The 13,552-nt window shown below is 50.1% G+C and overlaps 6 protein-coding genes across 6 annotated transcripts; 2 read left to right on the top strand and 4 right to left on the bottom strand.

Annotated features, from left to right (window-relative positions):
• Positions 1-237: 237 nt before the first annotated feature.
• ASPSYDRAFT_60051 (putative extracellular exo-polygalacturonase) lies at positions 238-1,967 on the bottom strand (the record flags this gene model as incomplete). The annotated part of the gene is made up of 7 exons (XM_040849790.1): positions 238-279; positions 341-415; positions 498-599; positions 694-882; positions 941-1,101; positions 1,163-1,588; positions 1,661-1,967. 7 exons carry the CDS (start codon positions 1,965-1,967, stop codon positions 238-240), a joined length of 1,302 nt encoding a protein of 433 aa, XP_040699683.1.
• A 368-nt stretch (positions 1,968-2,335) lies between these two features.
• ASPSYDRAFT_48140 (mitochondrial pyruvate carrier family protein) lies at positions 2,336-3,453 on the bottom strand. The gene is made up of 4 exons (XM_040847574.1): positions 3,200-3,453; positions 3,112-3,127; positions 2,855-2,991; positions 2,336-2,804 (listed from the first exon to the last, which is right to left on the bottom strand). Exons 1-4 carry the CDS (start codon positions 3,382-3,384, stop codon positions 2,621-2,623), a joined length of 522 nt encoding a protein of 173 aa, XP_040699682.1. The 5' UTR covers positions 3,385-3,453; the 3' UTR covers positions 2,336-2,620.
• A 132-nt stretch (positions 3,454-3,585) lies between these two features.
• ASPSYDRAFT_387317 (L51/S25/CI-B8 domain-containing protein) lies at positions 3,586-4,231 on the top strand. The gene is made up of 4 exons (XM_040845767.1): positions 3,586-3,768; positions 3,836-3,942; positions 4,008-4,040; positions 4,104-4,231. Exons 1-4 carry the CDS (start codon positions 3,683-3,685, stop codon positions 4,160-4,162), a joined length of 285 nt encoding a protein of 94 aa, XP_040699681.1. The 5' UTR covers positions 3,586-3,682; the 3' UTR covers positions 4,163-4,231.
• On the bottom strand, positions 4,114-5,989 carry ASPSYDRAFT_387908 (DODA-type extradiol aromatic ring-opening family dioxygenase). Its single transcript, XM_040845780.1, has 5 exons — positions 5,905-5,989; positions 5,297-5,808; positions 5,039-5,217; positions 4,819-4,979; positions 4,114-4,763 (listed from the first exon to the last, which is right to left on the bottom strand). Exons 2-5 carry the CDS (start codon positions 5,582-5,584, stop codon positions 4,300-4,302), a joined length of 1,092 nt encoding a protein of 363 aa, XP_040699680.1. The 5' UTR covers positions 5,585-5,808; positions 5,905-5,989; the 3' UTR covers positions 4,114-4,299.
• Positions 5,990-6,448: 459 nt separating this feature from the next.
• On the bottom strand, positions 6,449-8,993 carry ASPSYDRAFT_60048 (putative chitin synthase activator (Chs3); the record flags this gene model as incomplete). The annotated part of the gene is made up of 3 exons (XM_040849789.1): positions 6,449-6,582; positions 6,647-8,632; positions 8,684-8,993. 3 exons carry the CDS (start codon positions 8,991-8,993, stop codon positions 6,449-6,451), a joined length of 2,430 nt encoding a protein of 809 aa, XP_040699679.1.
• A 2,191-nt stretch (positions 8,994-11,184) lies between these two features.
• Positions 11,185-11,660, top strand: ASPSYDRAFT_92082 (uncharacterized protein; the record flags this gene model as incomplete). The annotated part of the gene is made up of 3 exons (XM_040852598.1): positions 11,185-11,222; positions 11,284-11,468; positions 11,533-11,660. The coding sequence occupies 3 exons, from the start codon at positions 11,185-11,187 to the stop codon at positions 11,658-11,660; spliced, it is 351 nt and encodes a 116-aa protein (XP_040699678.1).
• Between the last annotated feature and the right edge of the window lie 1,892 nt (positions 11,661-13,552).

Raw genomic sequence — 13,552 nt, 5'->3', positions numbered from 1 at the left:
ATTCGGTAAGGTGGAATCGACCAAGTAGACAGGTCACTGAGCATGTTTGGTAATGGGATTGATGTACCGGATTTGACATCTTCTTGTAACTCTTTTTCTTTCCCTGTTTATACTAATATAATTCAACATTTAGAAGCACCTCGTTATCACTTTTATTGGCTATGCAGAGCCTTAATTCCGTTCCAGGCTTACATTAGACAACTAGTATACCTATACATTTGGTCCGCAACCCCTATATTACCCAGAGGTACAGTTCACCTGCAGCAAACTCTCGTCGACCTAGGTAGTCTCGTTAGCTACCAATTGACTCTCTCCATGTCTAACAGGGTGTATGACTTACATTTGTGCAAACAAAGTCATTCGTACCGCTTGGGCTAACGACATCAATGTTCTCGACATAGATATCCGAGCACACCTATACAATTTCTCTCGTTAGTAAAACAGATTCCTTTTCCCTCTTTAAAGAAGACCTTCACGTAAAAGAAACTAAAACTTACATCTGGACTCGAACAAACAATTGTTCCGACATTCGGATCCCGCGCCTCGGAAGTCGTGCCGTACATATTGGAAATATGAATATCGGAGATGGTCAAATTGCTCTGTTCACCTGTCAGCAATCTATTGCGCCTTCCACGTCGACGCCGCTTAAAAGAAAACAATTAGGGGTGATAGAACGGGGGCAAACGTCCATACCGGATACTCATTGCACAACGTCATGTTCTTCTGCCCATAGCACTGCGTTACTTCAATCGCCCAGTCCACATTCTCAATATACATCTCATCGTATGTGATATTCGACACGGAGCCGAGACCACCACCGCCCTGGAGGTCCTCGGACATGGCGGATGCAACTCCAGGCCAAACCTTGATGCGGGCCATGTCCTGGTGTTTGTTAGCTTCCAGGTTGTTGGACTAAGTAAGACGATGGGCGAAAGCGTACAGATGCGTTATACATAGAAATATTGTAGACGAGAATGTTCTTCACAATATCGACCTCGCCCACATACTGACCGAGAGAGCCGACAGAGATACCGTGGGATCCGTTGCAGTGGAGGTTTTGGACGAGGATGTCACTGCTGTTCGGCTTGAAGGAGACGCAGTCTATACCGTATATCCATGTCAGCTCCCCTCCAGACAGGAGTTAAATTTGTTAGTCACATACCGTCACCATTATTAATAACCGAATTCTGGATAACAATATTCTTTGACCGGTATGTGTCCCAGCCATCAGTATTCTTGGCCTCATTCTCACTATTACTATACCCAGAGATATCAATCCCGTCAAAGAGCACATCCGACGAGTTTGCAACAAGCTGGTACCACTGTGGTGAGTAACGCAGCTTCAATGGCCCAATTGTGCCCCCGTGGAGCCCTATAACGCCGAACAGAATGGGGCGCAAAATCAGCGCATCTTCTGCGAATAAATCGTACCAGACCTGTCCGTTGCCGTCAAGGGTTCCCCCTCCATAGACATTTACGTCTTCGCCGCCGAGTTGGAAGAAGGTAGTGGCATTTTGAAAGCCGTGCTTGAAGGAGTTGGCTTGCCAGTAGTCTGTGTCGTCNGTGAAAACGACACGGCCAAGAATTTCTATACTCCGAGTGATTAATTCAGGTATGCCTCCACGGGGAAAGTATGGCTATTATAAAGAAAATTGCATACCCAAATCAATGTGCTTCAGAAATGTCAAGTCCAATGCAGTACCGATGGTATACTCTTTGTCCTCGGCGAAGACGACCTTTCCGCCGTGGTTGCACTGGTGCAATGCGGAGAGGATAAACTTGGAGTCGTCGGAGCCATCACCATGGCTGCGCACATGGCAGACCTTCTCGCGAGGATAGCTATGTGGGAGAGGTCTGAATGGTGGCTTAGGAGCAACGGCGTCATTTCGAGAGTGAAAGAAACCCTCGACTGTAGCCCCAAGCGAGAGGATGGTCACCGTGGAGGTGAGGGCGCCTGATAACTTCATTCTCACGACGGAAGCAAGAACAGAATTATGTTCACTAAGTCAATCTGAGCAATGAGCTTCATCGAGAAGGGAGATCGGCGCATACTTTATACTAAATTATTCGCTTCTGCCTCCAGCTGCTCATCCGGCAGCCCTGCGGAGAAAACTATTAGCAACCCCTCAAGCATCTCCGTTTTATCCGGGATAATAGCCAGTAATTGGAGATTTTGTGGAGAGCCGAGCTCCAGGCTGGAATTTGGATTGGGTTGTTGAGAAAAGGTTGTAGAGTGTGGCAGCTTAATTGCTTTCCGAAATTGTTGTTTGTGCTCTGATAGGAGGGATAATTCCGCCTCAGCTGGGCCTTCGAATCTCCCGAACGGCGGAAAATTCCCCAAGTTACGCTAGGTACTTTGATCGTCGCTGCTGAATCTCCGGTTCGTATGGCCAGTAGTTTGGTTATTACTCGTAGATTAACGGGGTTCTAAACGTGATATAAGGTCGAGTCCGATGGATGACTGCCAGTCGAACTAGAATCAATGCTCGGTGGAGATATACATCAGCTCTAATATCCTACAGTTCTTAGATATCATCGCTTCTGATATACAAATGGTTGTGTGAATTGGTGGTGGACATGTCCGCTAGACGGTCCTGGTATCCTCTACCATAATCTATATTTAATGGTGCTTCTTCACGGCTTCCTTGGCGCCAGAAGCCACAGCCTTCGCATCCCCGGCAAGTTCGTGCTCCATATCCTTCACGGCCTCTTTTGACGAGCCATCAAGGCTGCGGCGGTAGTTGAAGATACGGGAAACCTGGATAACACCAACGCATCCGAGGAAGAAGTTGACGGCAGCAAGGCTAAACTAGTTAGTCACGGAAATATCAAGCTCCTGGGAAAGCGACTATACAGGTAGTTCTTAGGCTTGATGATCATGCACCAGCGGGTCCAGATGGCACCGGTGGCCATAAGGGCACCGTTCTGGGTCAAGGAGAGCTTCTCAGCGGGACGCTGAAAGTCGGAGATACCGGCGACGACGAGTGCCCACTGTCACACGGTAATTATTAGTATCATAACTGCATTCGTTGCAAAATTGAAGTCCCGACTATCAGATCAAGGTTTGTCTAGTCGGCATCGGCGAGTAATCGGCCACGGTGATTATCGTACCTTCATAACAGGGGCCCTTTGTATCGAGTATTGTCAGCATATAGTTAATCTTTTGAATAAGATGGAATTCATAATATAAATTACGTACCAGAAGTGAACCGTCTTCACACCAACAGGGCTGTTCCATAGACGCTGGAACGTACTCTGTTGCTCAGCGGAAGCAGCATCAGAAGTCTGGAAGCGGCGTCCCTGGGCACCAGGCCGGCGAAAAGCCTCGCGGAAGGCCGCACGGGAGTTCTGGAAAAAGCGAAAACCAACACGAGACGTCGACATCCTGAATTAAAGGTGGAGGGGAGAAGGGGCGACAACGACGAAGAGAGAGCTTCTTTATCAGTATCAGTCACTGCCGACGTCGGCCCAGAGGTTGTTGCGGCCATCGTTCCGGCTGAGGTAAGCGGTGTAAGGTGACAATCCGCTTGACCAGATTGGTTCGCGCTTCACGACTGCAAAACGACCTCACCAGCCCGCCCATCCCCAACTGCTCTCAATTGACTGGCATTGACTGCCTGGGCTGCCTAACTGTGCTATTGCGGTCATTTCTACGCTGCCTATATACCGAACGGTCGCCACCATGTCCTCGAAGTACGTTTTCACACAAGGTCTTAAGGAGCTGCGGTTCCTTTTTTGCCAGACCTCTGAGCAGAGCGCTGCGACAAGGTGAGTTTACTTCAGCCTGGAAGGATAAGCAAAGGTTGAATTGGGACTAACTGGATCGCTTCTACAGGTTGTTCTTGAACCGCGCCTATCCCACCATGAAGAAGCACAACCCGCACACTCCAATCCTCATCCGTGAGGCTGCCGGCACTCTGCCCCGGGTCTACGCTCGATACGGTACGTTCGGATATAATGTCGGTGAGGGCACGAGGAAACTAATACGTCGGAATTGTTTTTTTTAGGATTTGGAAAGGAGCAAGTGGAAGCGTTGAGCGGTACGAATACCCCTCCTATTCGATGTCAAGATCTGTCAAACACCCTTGCTAATTGAAAATTAGGCCTGTCGGATCAGCAGATTGAAGAGAAGATTACGCAACTGGTGAAGGCAACTTCATAGAATTTTGACGTGTTCATTTTTGTGTCATGTATCGCGTTCGACTGTCAACACTGTATCTATATCCGAAATGAATTCGTCGACCGTCAAATGTCTTTGTTCAAATGGATTGTTCTTTATTGATATTTACCAGTTCAACGCTATAGAGAGCTACTAGAGTTGTCCAATCCGCCGAACCTATACTGTGCCCAGCTCATACTTCCCTCAGGCAAAGTCCATAATCTCTTCCCTCGATCTTCTCCGGCTGCCCCAGCACCAATGTGGATCGGGAGAAGATGTTCAAACGACGGGTGCGCTTGTCGAGCATCTCCTCGCTTCAGCAAATCAGCCATCGCTTGTGCTCTTTCCGCGGGAGCCTTGGTAACAGCGTCTTTCAGTGCTTCATCGAAACTAGCGGCATAAGGCATTGGCCGAGGATCCCCGAAAGTGAACCGCAAATCCCTGAGATTGTGGACAGCCATGCCAGATACAATAATCAGAATGTTTTCCTCACGGAGTTTCGACACTGCTTCTCCCAAACGATAGTGCTGCATGGGATCTTCGGAATTGAACAAAGAAACTTGCACAATAGGGACATTCAACGGATTGGATTCGGGCTCGAATGCTGCACCCATGTTAATCGTAAAGAATCGAATGTGGATTGGGTGGTCAGCGCATACCGCATTTGAAGCTCACCCATACTCCATGGTCCAACCCTCTTTTCACACCTTCGGCCTTGATTCCTGCCTGCTTGAGTGCGTCCAGTACCTTGGTGGAAACCTCCCTGCTACCCACGTTGGGAAACTTCTCCTTATAGTAGTGGCTTGGGAAGCCATAGAAACTGCAAGCGCAAATGTCAACCAACCTGCATCAGCAAAAAGGGCAAAAAGGGTGAGTTACACATACTCGTAAATCAAATCCGTAATCTCGGCTGTGTTCACTTGCACGGTATCACGTCCTGCTTGCCAGTGTGCCGAGAACACCACAACAGCGCGGGGCTTGACTTTGTCGGTAATTTCGCGGCCTATCCTGCCCAATTCCTTGTATGCCGGGTGTTCAGAGTCATACATGATGTTGGGCTATAAAGTGTCAGTTGTGGCTAAACAATGGCCAGGCATTTCTTAAGTGCGGGGAAATTGAAAGGTAACAAGAACTTACACCACCATGGCTCAGAAAATAAACAGGCGTCTTCATCTTGAGTCTGTTTACTGCCGGGGTCTTCCGAATATCTTGAACGGGCTCAACGTTTGAAGCAGTGCTCAGTGACCGACGGGATCCGATAGCGGCCCAGGATGTCTGAGCGAAGCGTCGAAATCCAAACACGTTGACGGAAGTGGTAGATTCGTAGGCAAAAGCTGCTATGACGGCAACAACTAGCGTGACAAGAGAAATCACGGTTATGGAGGGTCTCTCTGAGTTTCGCTGTTCGTTGGGTGTGGAAGACATATATATTGGTCCACGGTCTCTTGCGGCCCTTCGGATTTAGTCAATGGAACCAGCGAATGGCAGGAAGTTAAAATTGGTAGATCCGCGACAGGATTAGCAGACTACTTAGACAGCTTTATAATTTTAAGACGAAAATAATGAGCCCGATTGTCAGCAATTGTCATCATACGCTGGAACTGTACCATTTGGTTCAGGAACTGCTTCACATTTGTCACACAGCGGAACTGGCCGGGCCACCGCGGAATTGAGATTCGATTAGTCATTCTATCGACACCCAACAATTTTACTCTCACTACGTATGGGATCGGATTGAAACGTACAGTCTGGGAGAAGGCAAGCTTTAAATGGGAGCCGGAAAGTACTGGAAGAGAAGGCAGGCATCTCCAACAGTCGTGAACACGAGTTAACTATGGGAGGGCTATGCTTATAAACAGGGAGAGCGTTTGAACGAACTTTGCATGTCTTCATTATATGACATAATATTAGAGTAAACAATGGTAGAGTTCCGGCGCAGTCTAACAAACGGAATTTATTGTCGCACATCAGGTCATCCAAGGCCTCATCAGATGCAGAAATCTTCATATGTACCGGAATGTAACCGCAATCGCTAGGTAGTATAACCAACAGGGGAGTGGGACATGATGCTTGGGACAAGAAGGAAGTAAAAATGGGGAAGAAAGATGAGAGCAGGTGAGTAGGTAGACAGATGAGGTATCACAAGATGGGAAGATAATAATAGACGAAGAAGGCGGGGAAAAAATAAATAAATAAAAAAGATCAATACCCCGAAAGAAGCCCAAAAAAGAAGATGGGATAGAGAAAAGCGGTTTTGTACATAAGCGTCAGTTCACACATCAAATCACATTACATTAAAACGCAGTCCCCGTCATTAGGTTTCTGCTGGTTCACGGCCGACCGGGAGAGCCTGGTCTTTTGCATCCGGGCACCGCCCTGTTTAAGTTCCTCGAGACGTTCGCGGGCTTTGGGGAATCCTTGGGCTATAGTAGTGTTGAGTCAGTATTCATTGCAAGAAAAGGGGCGGCATAAAAAGGGGGTACTAACCAGCAGCACGCCAGTACCACCTCTTCGCATCTTCCATATTGGCGGTGGCCCCGATTCCAGTTTCTGTGAAGTAACCCATCGCATACTCAGCCTTGGCTAAACCGGAAGAGGCGGCTTTGCGCGCCCATAGGTATGCCTCTGTATCGCTCTGCTGGAGGATACCCTCAGAACCGGTAAGGTACCAACCGCTAAGCGCAAGTTCAGCCTGGTGCTCGCCTTGGGCAGCGGCGGCACTGTAGAGCATGATGCTTTGTCTTGGATCTACGGGACAGCCCATGAGGCCGTACTCGTAAGCCATTCCGAGACGGAACTGGGAGAATTTGTAGCCGAGTTCAGAGGCCTGGTGGAAAAGCTGGGATGCGTAGGCCTCATCGCGGATTATGACGTCGTTGTCACCAGCGGATGCGTAAAGCAGAGCGAGCTCGTGGAGGGCGTGTGGGTTTTCCATGTCAGCGCGCTCAGCGGCACGCTTAAGCCAGGAGATACCCTCGCGCGGGTTGCGGGCTTGGCCAAGGAGACCTTTTAGAAGGATCATGCCCATTTTGTACATTGCTGGAGGGTCTCCTAGGGAAGCGGCACGCTTGTACCATTGCACAGCTTTGAAGGGATCGCGTTTTGTGCCGCCGCCATCCTCCTGGCCGATCTCGCAACAGACAGCGACACGGTAAGCGGCCTGGGGGTGGCCTTGTTTTGCTGCCGAGTGGTACAACGAAAATGCTTCTTTGGGATCGTTTTGAAGGCCTAAAACACCTTGACCATAACAATCGGCCAAGTAGAATTGAGCGTCTGGGTAACCACTTGAAATCAATTTCTTGATGATTTTATGCGCATCGATGTTGTATTTCTCCCGGGCTTTGGCCTTCGACTTTGGGTCTAGCCTGCTGGCGTCGACGAGCACTATTGAAGCCTCGACTAGTCGTTGCGCGAGGAGAAGTTGAAGTTTATGGTCAGAGGGGTTGCCCCGAGCTTCCATTTGCAACCGCTCAATTTCAGCTTGGGTAACCGGTTGCTGCAGTTCCGGACCATCTAGAGGGCCCTGCTGGGCGGGCGCTGGTGGTTGATTGTTGGTTGCGTTATTGTACTGGCGTACGGGGGCTGGCTTATCACCCGAACTGTGGCCCGGGCGGTAGGGCATAGGGTGGTGCGGAAGGGCATCTGGGTTTTGCTGTGGATCCATTTGCTCTTGTTCGCCATATGTCGGCATTGTTTGGCTGCGGCTTACTTGCTGTGGTGGGTATTGCGAATGCAAAGAACCCTCATATGGTTCATACCCATTGTTCATCGCGGTGTAAGAATGGCCGGCCGACTGGGGCTCTGAGGGCAAATCAAATTGGAACCCAGCATTGGCAAATTGATTCGCCCCCGTAGGAGTGCCAGAGTCCGGTGGAGTATGCATATGAAGCTCCTGAGCCGCTGGATTGAATGCCTTATATTGCCCTGGTCCTGATCCACCAGGAGACTCAGGTTTTGGCTTGGGTTGTTCTAGACCTGGCAAAGCTTCATCAATCGCACCCTTGCTGAAATCCGGCATCGCATCAAAATTAGGCATGTCGGGGTCATCGGGTGCTGTGCTGTAGTAGCTGTCTAACAAACCACCGTAGGTACTTTCCCTCGGATCTCGAGAACTAGGCTGACCAAGATATCCCGGACCGCCTGGAACAGGCATAGTGGCACTGCGACTGACATGCGGCATAGGTGGCGGGCCCCTGGGGTCAGCATATGGCCCATTACGATCAGAGGGTCGCGAGCGTCCTGCGCTGGCTGCCCTTGGAGGATAGGCGGATGGATTCGGCCCCGGCCTTGGAGGTCGCATATCTGGAGGTCGTCTGTTCCCATTAGATGTGTGAGGTCGGGGCGGCGCGGGACCGTTCAGACTCATTGCCGCCATATCACCTTCTATGCCCCGAGGAGGTCCACGTCTACCCCCAGGAGGTACAGCAGGAAAAGGACTGTCAAAGCCCGACATGGGGGGTCCATTTCGTGGTGCTAGGGATAAAATCAGTGGGCGGCTTGATAATTTGCTTTGGTCATACTCACGTCTCGTCCGGTCCTGCGGCGGGGGCGGACGTCTGTCTCGACGACCATCATAGCCTCTTGGAGGAGGTCGCGCATTCGGCGGATAACCGCCACGCGGCGGTCGCGGTGCACCACGCGGAGGAACTTGCGATCTCGGAGTTGCTGGGTCGGGAGGATAACCATACCCGGGGTCATTATATCCATCGGGCGGGTATTGATCGTAACCATAGTCCTGATAGCCTGGGTCAAAGGACGGGTCTCTCGGAGGGCCGCCTCCACGAGGAGCGCCGTAGTTCCTGGCCGGGGGAGCTCTCTGTTGCGGGTAGGCCATGATGTAGGTGAGACGGCGTTTGAAGAAGCGAAGGCGCGAGTGGAAATATTGTCGCTGAGCCGCAGACACAAACGCCGGTCGTCTAACGAAAACAAGATTTGCCGACAGTTACTCGATGGCGAGTCCGATCGCACGTTTCACTATGAATTCACGAGCAAATGGTTATTAAAGTACGTGACTGATTAAGGGTGAGGTGTGGAGGACAGGCGGCTATTCCCCGCTGGAATATAGCCCAAAGTGGACAACGGGCCAAGTAGATAATGAAATACAGTACTCACAGGCGAAATTCAGCATGCGTATAGAAACATGCACGCGATAGCTCCCAAGCCTTGTGAAGAGCGGAGGACAGGGTCAGCGGGCAAGCTTGGTGGGTAGGTTAAGCACTGCAGCGGCCGAAGATGGGCTGGTAGTCTGGAACCGAGGGAAGCCAAGCCAGATGACCCGGATAATTATATCTAGGGATAGGAATGCCGGGGGAGAAGAATGAAGGAGAGACAAAGAACAGGATGCTGTTCAGGGATAGAGACAGGAGGGATGGAACCCAGGAAAGAGTGTTGTGTTTGAGAGGGGAGTGGGAGAGGAAAGAGACGGGAGTTTTCTGCAGGAGATTCTGCGAGACAAATCGGGCATGAATCAACAGGATTGGAACCACCTGTATTAATTGAGGACGAGATTAACAGAACGATAATTTATATTCTTTCTTCACCTATACTCTTTGTCGCTGACGCAGTTTTTGATTCTTCTTTTCTGCTTCCCCCCACTTTTCGCTTTTTTAAAGGTTCAACTTTTCGTCCTCCAGTCCCTGACCCACGCGAAACAGTCCTGAGCTCCTGATCCATTGTCAAAATCATTATTATCACAAAGAGGGTATCCAGTTCCCCATCCTGTCAGCCCAGGGCAGGGACAGTGTCTCTTGGCGGGTCCAAATTGGGATCCTCTCAGACCGTTTTTCCACTCACAGCTTCCCTCCGAAACCTGACCCAGTCGCTCTGGAGCACTCGGACGAGACAGACGAGAAACGACCCATATGACGTCTCGAGTTGGCGCTGACCTGGCTGTGCAGTGTCTCTTGCGCACTCCTTCGCCGTGAGATGTGACACGAGGAGCACGAGGACTGACGCTGACGAGAGCCTGGAGGCCATCTCTGGTACCTACATTAGGCCCGCGGGAACCTCCGATTCGAGAACAATTTCCGCATGAAACGCAGGGGAAACGACAGTAGGGCAATCGCTCATTGGTCTTTGGAGGGATCCCCGTTGTGGACTGGCCCTATGGCACTAAAATCCCCTCCCGTCAATCAATGCCTTTCTGAAAAGCAAACATGCACTGTTACTCAGAATTGAGCTCGGCTGGAGAGCGAGACACTTTGCTGTAATAGCAATACCTCTGCAAATAATACAGAATATGTAGGGCGCATTCATTCTCGACTTAACTCAAAAGCACGGGCTAGAGGACGATGTAAGCCTGAGGCTGAAGCGAAAATGCTCTCTGCGGCATGCTCCCTGACCGCTTAGGCCCGGCTCGTGCTTTGCGATCTAATTGTTACAAATCCAGTACGCACTTGGCACGAACGGATTTGACTTAAGTTCTTAATTCTGGCTGAAAACCGTGTCTCGGACGCTTGTCCATTAGGTGTTTTGCAGAGGTTCCAAGGTACCATTTGGACTCTGTGGAGGCTAAGAATTACTAAAGTACATGCCTGGTAGACGGCAGGTCGAATTTACTCCGGCGTGCCGTGAGCCCGTGACTCGGCAGTGTCGGCACATACATACCAAACTGAGTATAGCAATTCTGATGGCCAAACCGTCGTCATAATATTATTTTAAAAGTAATAATGCAAGACAATGTATCAAAGCGAACCCTGGTCCGAAGCCTGGGGCTCTCGCGACTTTCAAGACAGACGACTACTATTGGCTATGGTAATCCGCACAGCCACTCATTGCACCGCCGGGCTCCGTACCAAGCCACTGTTCTGGAAGTGATGCCACAGTTGAGCCACACTATCGTGAGCCACAGTTGAGATCGACAAACCGTTGGGTCATTCGTATCTTTGCTTCCAAGTACGAAGAGTCCACATTCAACCTCACCCTCGGTCTTTGGAACTGAAGCGAAGGCCGGAGATACTGCTTCCATTCGCTGACATCATCATCTCACTTCAAGTCGCCCACAGGAGCCCAGAAACGCCTGCATAATGTCACGAGCGGGAACATGGCTCAAAATGCTGGGAGTGTAAGGATCGCATGACCTCACCGGGACAGATCGTGCTAACACTGAAGTTTTATCGAATTAGTGGCGTCGTAATTTGCGTCGGTGGCCCCGTTCTCGTCGAGAAACTCCGCCCAACAGATGAAGAGCTTTTCAAGCGCTACAACCCGGACCTGCAAAAGCGCAGTTTGGAGGAGGGTGACCGACGCGCGCGCGAATTCGATGAATACGTCGGCCGGTTAAAGGAGTGGTCAAAATCTGATAAGTCAAGTGCGTCCTCGTTCTTCGACCAATTTCTCCTGTGTGCATGGCTAATATCGGTTCTACAATAAAGTTTGGTTTGCGGCGCAAGAGATGGAGGAGAAGCAGCGCGCCCAGAAAGAAACACAACTGAATAAGGCCAAGGAGGAAGCTAGGATACAGAAGGAAGAGATGAGAAAAGAGCTACTGGGTGAAAAATAGGGGCTCCTTGAGGATGCTATGGAGTCTGGTCAGGCCTTATTATCCAAGATTGGAACCGGGATGCTACGAAGAGAAGGAGGGGAGGGAAGCCCGTGGCTTATATTGCATAAAATGAGTAGTTGGGATACTCGGAGTTTATATGGCGCTGGCTTGGGTTACGTGGTAAGTGGGCAATTGTATTGTATGTATTAATAGCCTCAGATATTGTCAATATTCCCAGTTCATTTCGGTCAATTATTCACTTATCTTGGAATGTCTCCTCTCCAGCAAGATCCACGTTATATAGAATGCAGCTCTGCCATTATTATCGACTATCGGCCGACTAACTAATGTTTTGAAGCCCACGGCTTTCTTTGCCATTCTACTTTCCGACCTTCACCGTCCACTCCGGAGCAGATTTACTACATGCTCGGGCTAGATGCATCTGTGTACTACATCGTGCAAACATTTCCGTTATCATAATCATCATCATAATGCTAATAAATAGTACAGTCTAGGGTACGTTTCCATCTCGTCATTAATCAGAAGATTGATCCGCGAGAACCAGCGCCATCTTGTTAAAAAGTTCAGCAACCTCGTCGTGTCCTTCAATTCGAGCCAAATCCTGAGCAGTCCGCCCATTGCCATCCCTCCCATCTGTGGCAGCTCCATGGCCCATCAGGAAATGCACATCCTCCTTCAAGCCGGCTTCCGCAGCTAGATGGAGCACTGTCTTGCCATACATATCTTTTGCGAGGACATCGGCATCTCGATTGACAAGCAGTCGTAGGATATGGTGCTTAGCGCCAACCGCCTTGTGCAACGCCGTTTGCCGGAAGTCGTCTCGCATTTCAAGTTCGGCTCCATTTTGGAGCAGAAGCTCCACCATTTTTCGATGGCCGTGACTAGCAGCCTTATGAAGAGGCGTGTCCCCGGTGTAGTTGGTGACGTTGATATCAACATCCTTGTCCAAAAGCAGCTCTACCATCTTACGGCGACCACTCGCCGCTGCAAAATGAAGAGGCGAATCGCCTAGATGATCCTGTGCCTCTGGATCTGCACCATGGTCTAGCAATACCTCCGCTATATCTTCGCGCTCATTAATTATTGCTCGGTGCAATGGGGTTGCACCTTCCTCCGTCATCGAGTCGATTTCGGCGCCACTCTCAATCAACGCTTTCATTAACTCCAGGTCGTTTTGCTTGGTAGCTATGTCGAGGGGCGTTTGTCCCAACTTGTCAGCGAAATTGACATCTGCCCCTTTCTGCAATATCAAGCCAATAACGTCCCTGCCATGCTTCGTTCGATCATTCATGAGTGATAATAACAGTGAAATTTCATCCTCGCCGTTCGCCGCGTTGACATCAGCGCCCTTTTTCAACAGGTATTTGACCACGTCTAAGTGACCCTTTCGGCCAGCTTGGAATAATGGACTACCGAACCTGCCATCATCGACCTGCGATTGGCGTTCGATATCTGCTCCGCTTCGTAGCAGCAGCCGCACAACGGGTAAGTGCCCATGCCGAGCCGCCCACCATAGTGGAGTGCAGCCAGCATCATCAGCAAAATCGACATTAACTTTGCCGGTGGAAAGCAAAAGCCATACTACTTCCATAAAACCTTTGTCTGCCGCCNATAGAAGCGGTGTTCGTCCTTTTTTGTCCCTCGCCTCGGGCTTTGCCTTTGCCTTTAGTAGCAACTGAACGATCTCTTGGTCCCCCTTTTCTGCGGCAAGAGACAACGGTACCCTTCCGTTGGCATCTGCGAGGTCTGGATTAGCCCTAGCTTTCAGCAGCATATGGACTATGTCGTGATCTCCTCTCTCAACTGCGAAATACAAGGGTAGCTTCCCATCCTCGTCTCCCAGATCTGGATTGGCTTTAGCCTTTATCAAAAACCTGACTATCTCCAGG

The sequence above is a fragment of the Aspergillus sydowii genome (assembly GCF_001890705.1).
Source record: "Aspergillus sydowii CBS 593.65 unplaced genomic scaffold ASPSYscaffold_10, whole genome shotgun sequence".
NCBI lineage: Eukaryota > Fungi > Ascomycota > Eurotiomycetes > Eurotiales > Aspergillaceae > Aspergillus > Aspergillus sydowii.
The sequence above is the reverse complement of the archived record's forward strand: the minus strand, read 5'-3'. Positions and strand labels throughout refer to the sequence as shown.